General features: G+C 43.8%; 1 protein-coding gene across 1 annotated transcript in view; it reads left to right on the top strand.

Annotated features, from left to right (window-relative positions):
• Positions 1-8,569, top strand: part of slc8a2b (solute carrier family 8 member 2b) — a 22,125-nt gene that overhangs the window by 7,145 nt on the left and 6,411 nt on the right. The window contains 5 exon segments of the mRNA XM_053422743.1: positions 3,010-3,081; positions 3,083-3,384; positions 5,849-5,928; positions 5,931-5,951; positions 7,383-7,400. Coding sequence (XP_053278718.1) covers positions 3,010-3,081; positions 3,083-3,384; positions 5,849-5,928; positions 5,931-5,951; positions 7,383-7,400 — 493 coding nt within the window.

Genomic DNA, 8,569 nt, shown 5'->3' with positions numbered 1-8,569 from the left:
AGCAGTTAGCAGTTTGAACACTGAAGCACAAACCACCTGAGAAACAGGAGCTGGGTCCCTGAACCCCCCTCAGCTGGGTTCGACTATTAAAAGATTAATTCTGCATTTCGGGATTATGAGACTTAACGATGCCTCTAGGATTATTTGGTTGAGGAGGAGACCTGGGCCGAGACAGGTTTCACTTCATGGAGCTGCTTCACTGAAGGATATGGGAGTAAATCAAAGTGAAGAGAAAGAGGAGGTGAGAGATGAGACTGAGAGTTGCAGCAGGAGGACCAGAGAGGACAGAGACCCTGTCCCTCAGAGAGGACTCCCTCTCTCACCACGTTCAACACATCACTTCACCCAATGAATGAAGGACATTGGGGGAAGTGGTTCTGGTTTAATTCTGCAGAAAAACAAACAAACAAATAAAAACTGAACCTCCCTCTGATAATCTCTGTAGCTACTGAGTTAGCAGCTAATTCCTGAAAGATTCAGCTAGAGGAAAACTTGGATTTGTTTGTTTTCTTAAACGTGATTTGTCCTTTGATTCATTAATTTCAAAACAATAACAATTCATTAAATCCATTACAAATTCAAAAATAGTATAATACGTGATTAATTGAAAATAGCTTAAATACTGAAATCCTTGTACATGATGCAACGTTATGCAACTTTCATTCTGCAATAATCAAAAGCCAGCCGGTATTTCTAATATTAAACAATTCAATGCCGCATATGATATGATATAAAAAAATTATATTCAAAACAAAATACTGAACTCTGAAAAGAAGGTTCAACTTTAGATTATTATCAAAATGAGCAGCAGTTTATTTGGATCAGTTAAAAGTTCAATGTTTTTGTTACAAATGAAAACATAACTTTACAGGATGTAAATATTAGGGACAGAGGCCGGAATCTACTCTGCTCAGTGCACTATGAATTAAAAGGTGGAGACCTCGGAGGTCGGGAAGTCTCTCCTCAGATCCAGAGTCTGATCAGTGGAGACTTGTGTAATCGAGGAGTCACACATAAGAAGCAACATGAAGGAAAGATGGAGAGACGATGAATGAGTAATTTTACAAAGGTCAGTGTCATCGATCGCTGTGCCAGAAATAAAAACCAATTAAACTCCCACGTCTCACTGGGCTGCCAGACGTCCACTCCCACCACAGCATCATCTCCAGAGTGGAACCATCAGGCTGCTTCACAGGCTGATCCAACACAGAGCTGACGTGGTGAGAGCTCTGTGCTGATGGAGCGTCGGAGGCAGTCGCTCTCTCAAGTCGCAGAATGAATCTAATGTTGCATTGTTTGCATCGTCTCATCAGCAGAGAGCAGAGCGGTTATTCACGTCTAAAAAATATGGATGTAGTTAATAATAGATCTGTAAACATAGAACTGTACATGTGTGAAAACCACAGAGTGTAAATCAACACATCTACTTCTCCCCAAAGACAAATCCATTTGGAGGCTCCGCCCACACCTACACTCAACCACTCACAAGTCTCAGCTGTCAATCAGGACGATAAATTAGTGGGGGGGAATCGCGTTTAGAAATTGTGTATTTATGCGTTATATGAAAAAATGAACAAATGAACATCATTGTGATGTGTACTTGGATTGTTTTGCTCCGTGTCCCATCTGTTTACATGGAGGAGGCAGGGTTTGGGGGGGGGGGGTCAAGATGATTTCGCTTCTTTTATATATATATATTTTCCATCTTTATAGAAGGACAGACAAATATAGATAATCTCATTTCTAAGTCAGCTCTTTTCTTTATCCGCAATAGTTGCTCAGCTGTAAATGTCAGATAAATGAATACTCATGAAACACGTCTGATGGTTGAAGACATGTGATGCATCAGAGTGAGCAGGACCTTTTCTTCCTCGTTGTGCTTGAGGTGAGAATTGATTGAAGTGTCTGACGCTCTGAGCCACATTGACCCGATCAGCAGCCGAGGGTGAGAGAGTCCATTAGAAAACTCCTGCATCACACTGCTGACAGCGCCGTGCAGGAGAGCTGCTGCTGGGTCACTGGATTAAAGGACCCAGCTTTAATCCAGTGACCAAGCCATTGTTCAGGGAATCTGCTTCATCCCTGAACAAGTCCTAGTCATTTCATTCCTTTATTCATTATGATCAGGAACTCATTGTGAAAGCCTGGACTTCCAGACGTATCACACCAGCGTCTGATGCAGTTGGTTGTGGTTTGGCAGGTTTAATGATCGGATCCCGACAATCCCAGAGATGGGGAATGGAGCCTCTGTTTACTCTCACACACACACACACACACACAACACATACACACACACACACACACACACACACACACACACACACCACTCTCAAGCTTCGAGACCAGGCCTGATGTAAATTCACTTTGGATTCAGAGAATGTCATTAAGCTGCAGTTCACATGATAATCACACAAGTCTGGGATGTTCTCTTCCACCTTCCAACTCCAGAGCTGCAGCGGTTCTTTGCTGAAAATCATTCTGAGATTTGTATAATTCAAAATCTGAGATGAAGAGTCTGACCCCGTCACATCTTCATTCCACCCATGTACTCCCCTCTCACTTCCTCTCTCTCACATGTGCTGTGTAGAGATGAAGATGTGAAACACGAGAAGATCTGTGGAGTAAGAATGAAGCTGATGGGGGGGGCGGAAAACGCAACAACTCTGAGAAATCATAATTCATAATTTTATGTTTAAAGACGCAGAAAATACATATTGCTTTACACCACCGTGATGCTGGATACTAGGTTTTCTATAGAAATATCCAATTGGGTGATTGATGCCTTGCTCATTGCCCTGCTGGAGGGGACATGACGGGCGAGCTGCAGCTCCTCACTCACCACAGACCCTCTCTGCTGGGTCAGGACGTCTCGTGGTGTTTTATTGATTCACTTTGGACCTGGTATAAGTATTGAAGACACTTTCCAGCTGCTGTCTCACTGTATTGATTAAACTCGCCTCCTGGTCCTTCGGGCCTCAACAACCTGTCTGTCTCTCTCTGCGTCTCCAGGTCGGGATCATCGATGATGACATATTCGAGGAGGACGAGCACTTCTTCGTGCGTCTGCTGAACCTGCGTGTGGGGCGACGCCGAGGGGATGTTCGAGAGCGACGAGGTGGGCGCCGCCCCCAAAGCTCGCCTGGTTGAGCCCCTGGTGGCCACCGTGACCATCCTGGACGACGACCACGCCGGCATCTTCACGTTCAGCGAGCGCATGGTGCGGGTGAGCGAGAGCGTGGGCACCATGGAGGTGACGGTGGCTCGCAACTCGGGCGCCCGGGGCACGGTCATCCTGCCGTACCGCTCCGAGTCCGGGAGCGCCAAGTCCGGAGAAGACTACGAGGACGTGAGAGGAGAGCTGGAGTTCAACAACGACCAAACCACGTGAGTCCAAAGTCCAGAAGCAGAGTCTGGATGACAGCTATGCACATCTTCTCCTGGTGCCTACAGAGCAGCTGGGGTTTGTAATGAGTAAGAAGCTCAGGAACCAAATTACAAACAGATCAGAAGAGACAGGAAGGTACGGAGGGGACAGAGAGAGGGAGAGAATCCAAAACTCACAGGAGAGGGAACAGAACTGAAAACACAAGGAAGCTCAACTGACGCACAAACACTTTAAATAACACAATCAATGTGAAAGGGCCCAATTCTGTTTCTCCTTGTGAAATCGAATCATCCCTCACACATTTATAGCAGATTTTAAAAGATTATCAAGCATCCTTGAGACGTCACATTCACAACTAAGTTATCAGGTACATCCTCAAACCCAAGTCAGAATCAGAGTCAGAATCAGAAAGTATTTATTGCCCAGTAGGTTTACACCTGAGAGGAATTTGCTCTGGTTATTGGTGCATACAATGAACAATGAAACATAAAAACATAAAAACACAATAAATGCAACACACATAAGAAAAGCCATAAAAAGTAACAATATATATTTACTCACCATTTCCTTGTTATTTACTCCCTTTTTCTAATATTTATACAAAGTAACATTTATTTAGACATAATCATATCCAAATAAAATATATATAATAGATAAAATATATAAAAAGTGAAGTAAAAAGTGAAATGCAAGACAGTGAACAGTGTCAGATTGCAATATGCAATGTAATGCAGTGTAATATAATATAATATATAAAGTGAGCCCTGGACAGATGGATGGACAAAGTGTAAACATAATAATATGACTGTGTGGAAGCACATCTCACAGTGATTGGTTGTCTCACTGGTCTTTCATGCCTCCCATAGGGAGACCTGGTTTTCTGTCTGAGCAGCAGCACCTGATCCAGGGTCAGACTGCTGATGTGTGATATTGATTCCAGCTGTTCTGAGCTGATGTGAACTGACCACTTCTTTGACACAGAACTCAGAGAGACAGTGATGGAGGAGAGGATGGATCTCACAAGGTTTCTGATGTGTCAGTCTCCTCCAGCTCAGTTATGATCTTAGCGGTGGATTCATTCCAGTTGAATATGGTGTGAATGTGTGAATCCTTCACCTGAGGCCTCAAACCAGATATCAGAATCATTTCTGTAATTTGATCGTTTTAAAACCTCATTCGAGCCACAAGCTTCCTCTTGGGTGTGTGGAGCATGTGGAGCCTGAACCGTGGAGAGCAGGGGATCTGCAGAACTCTACTTTCCATCAAAATCAATCATCCTCAGCTGTCAAACACCAGGTTTCACTCTGACCGCTCAGAGAAATGGATTTGACGTTTACCTTGACTTTGGTCCACGTCCCATCTGCTATCATGGAGGAGCGATGGTTTATACTGCAGCCAGGCACCAGGGGGCGATCAGCTGTAATGTTGTCCATTTATATTTAAAGTCGACATGCAAAATTCAAAAACCCCTCTTGAATATTTTCAAGTCACATGGAACAAATGATCTGCTCTGTTGAGTTGTTGTTTTTGTTGACTCGTCCTCTCCTGATCACTCCGTGTTGTCGCTCTTTCCTTCTTCACCTCCTTCAATTTTCACAAGCTTCCTCCTCTGTTCTTTCCGTCAGTAGCCGACCTCTTCTGTCCTGGGTCCCTGACTTCACTCTTTCACTTTCCTCTTCTCAATATCTCTCCCTCCATCTTCAACTTGCCCTCCCTCTCATCCCTCTCTCCCGCTCTGTCTGTTGTCAGTGTTGATTTACCTCTGCTCTCTGGCTGAGCCGCTCTCTGAGCTGACATTTCACTCAGAGATCCTCGGAGACACTAACAGGTCTTGTCATCGTCACTTCATCTTCAGCCGCTCCTCTAACAGCGAGCCATCATTCCTCATACTTCACAATGTACGACTTCCTGATGCCATTTTTCTTTCTTTTCTTTTGACACTTCGGTTCTTTTCTCTTCACCGTCAGAGACTTTGTGAACAGAGACAGTCTCGGTTAGAGACCACCAGGGGGAGACATCTAGTAACTGCAGAGCCTGATGTCTCCTTAGGAGGTGGTGGAGACCAAAAACAGAGATAAAAGATAATGAATGGTTTTTCAAGGGGAACACAAACATCATTATTTCATGAACTACATTTTAAAAGGGGATCACATATATGACAGCAGCAGTTTAACATGTTGGTCTCATGTCTGAATATCAGCACAAGGTTAAACAAACACATGAGGCAAATTAAACTCATGTCTTGTATTTGACCATCAAGGAATCAAACCCAGTCCCACAATGTGTGTTAGATGAATTAGAGCTACACACAATGTCCTGACTTCATATCTGAAACACCTCCACACGGAAGATGAGCGGTGAGAGAGAAATCTGCTGTAATTACTCTGCTAATTTGGTCTTTCTCCTTGTGTGTGTGTGTGTGTGTGTGTGTGTGTGTGTGTGTGTGTGTTTGTGTGTGTACAGTCAGACGTTCCAGGTGAGGATAATTGATGACGAAGAATATGAAAAACATGAAAACTTCTTCATTGTGTTGGAGGAGCCGCGCTGTTGAAGAGAGGAATTTCAGGTACGTGTAAACAGTGTGTATTATATTGTGTGACTGTGTTTTGTGCTTGCACGTTGTGTGTGTGTGTGTGTATGTTTTGTGCGTCCTCAGTGTCCAGAGTGTCTCACACCCAATAAGTCTGCTTCTGCTTGAGCAGCTCATCTCTATGTGAAACTCACTTGTGCTTATTGACATTTGAGCGGAGACAGTGTGTTAAAGTTCAGTCACGTCGTAATGTCTATGCTCAAGATGGCCCTCAGAAGTACACACACACACACAGACACACACACACAGTGCTCTGATAAACACATTTTCTTGTTCTTCGTCTGAATGAGTAAATACTTTGTTGACAGTCGAAGCTGCAGATGGAATCATTACTTTTGATCACGACAGAGAAAAGCAACAGAGCTGGAGCGGCGGCGCGGTGAGGTCAGCTGCTCTGACATTCACAAACAGATGAGAGCAACAAAAGAATGTCATCAACACAAACAGACACAAAACATCACACAGTCGATATGAGACGAAGGAGAAACGTGTCAAAAACAAGCCAGTGTGTGTTGAACACACAGTAAAGTGCTTCTGCTGCTGCTCAGCTCATTCAGTTCATACACAAATATTCATCTTTAATCCCAGAGTTTTGTTTGATAATCATCCTGCTTCACATGGTTAGTGAGGTTTTATCATATTTTACGGCTTATTAGTTCCTATTTACTTTAAATAAATGATCTAACTGCTAAGAAGCCAATTAAAATTCATCCTCGTGATCCTGTTTTAATTTGTTTTTTGTATTTATAACCAATTTAATTCTGTGTGAAAGCTTTTTCTTTCCGTTTCTGATTGTTTCTGTTGTTTGTTTTTCTTTGCTTCACTGACCCACTTTACCCAGGGAGATCAATAAAGTTTCATCTTATTTCATACCAACACACATACACACACACACACACACCACACACACACACACACACACACACACAAACCAACACAAAACTTGTTCAGGGACCCGTCCATTCATCTACACCCTGTCACCACAGTGTGATTGGAGATGTGGAGCGGTGAAGAGAGAGAGAGGATTGTTTGTTCAGCCCGAGGAGAAGCCGCTCACACTAGAGCCTGTAAGGTGGAGGACAGATGCTGAATGGTCACATGGACACACACACACACCTTGAACAGCCGGTCCCAGGGGGCGCCATTTACTGCGTGTCAGTCCCATTCTCTCTCTCTCTCTCTCTGTCATTTCCTGTTTATCCTTCACTGCAGCATCGAATAGAGTCACTGTAAAGCACCCACCTCCACCGAGGCTGAGTTACCACATCATCATCATCTCACTCTCAGAGAGACACAGATAAATCACAGACAGCCACTTGTTGGTTTTGTTGCAGCTCTATTTGTTAATATATAGAATAACTGGATGAGTTTAATTGTGTTGATTGTGTCTTTTCTCTTTCTCTTCAGCTCTCCTGCTCAACCAAGGTAAGAACATCTGATCGATCCTTCTGCTCAACATCATCATCACAGAGTCTGAGTCGAGCTGCAGCAAACTTTAATCACTTTACTATTTGTATCATCAGTTAATTTATCATTTAAAGGTTGGCTCTGTAGAAGTTGACACATTCACTTCCTCCCACTGTCCAGAAATGAAGCCAAAATATCTCTGATACACTTCCATCTGGGGAATTTGGAGCCAGAGTCTGTGCAGTAGCGTGTGTGTGTGTGTGTGGGGGGGGGGGACAAAATGAAGCTGATAATAATATTTATAAAACCATTTGTCATTCACCATTTGCTCCTAATCGCAGTGTTAATGTGGCAAATTAAGAAACAGATTTCATAAATTTGACGACATGTGCGCTGCAAAAAGTCACGTGTGTTGTCAAATTGTTGTTTTCTTAATCTGCACGAGTCCTTTCTGTTTGCGTGTGTTTTCTTAATCTGCAGTGTGATCAGCTCAAACTTGTGGTGATTCAAATGAAGTGTGACAGGGTGGATCTGCAGGAAGTGACCCGCTCCTCTCAGGGTCACATCACAATCTCAGACATGAATGAGAATGACAGGAAGTGGACTCACGGGACGGAGAGGAAGTTCAATCAGCAGAAACAGACAAGTGTTTCCGTCTCATCCAGGTCGAGCCTTAACCGACGCTCAGTCCCGACGCAGACAAACAACTTTAAATCTAAATTCACATGAAGCAACATTTGATACAAAGAAATGTATTTTTTCAGATTTTGTAGTAAATGTGAACAGATGCCTCCGTCTCTTTGTCCTGCAGCCCCGCTCGGCTCTCCTGCTCAGCCAGGACATTGTTCCTCTGTCCCACTTTGTTCAAGCCTGGCTCACACGTCTGGCCTCTGTTCCAGGCGGCTCTTTGTTAATATCTGGATCAGAGCAGAACTGGCCTCTGAGCGTCTCCCAGCACTGAACAATTAGTTCCATAATGTCTACACACTGGGGTCTGTTCAGTGTGAGCAGTTAAATCATCGTGTTTATGGGACTAATCCCTGTGGTGGCTGGTAACAGGAGGCTGCTGCTGCTGTTCTTTAACTTACCAGATCAAACTTAAAACATTGATTCTGAGGTGAGAGCTTCAGACGCTGTTCAGACCTGGAGTCAGCATCCGTCCATCATCTACCCCGGTTCTCCTCTCG

This window comes from Pleuronectes platessa, chromosome 5, assembly GCF_947347685.1.
Source record: "Pleuronectes platessa chromosome 5, fPlePla1.1, whole genome shotgun sequence".
Lineage (NCBI taxonomy): Eukaryota > Metazoa > Chordata > Actinopteri > Pleuronectiformes > Pleuronectidae > Pleuronectes > Pleuronectes platessa.
Note: the sequence above shows the minus strand (reverse complement) of the source record. Positions and strands in the feature narration are given on the sequence as shown.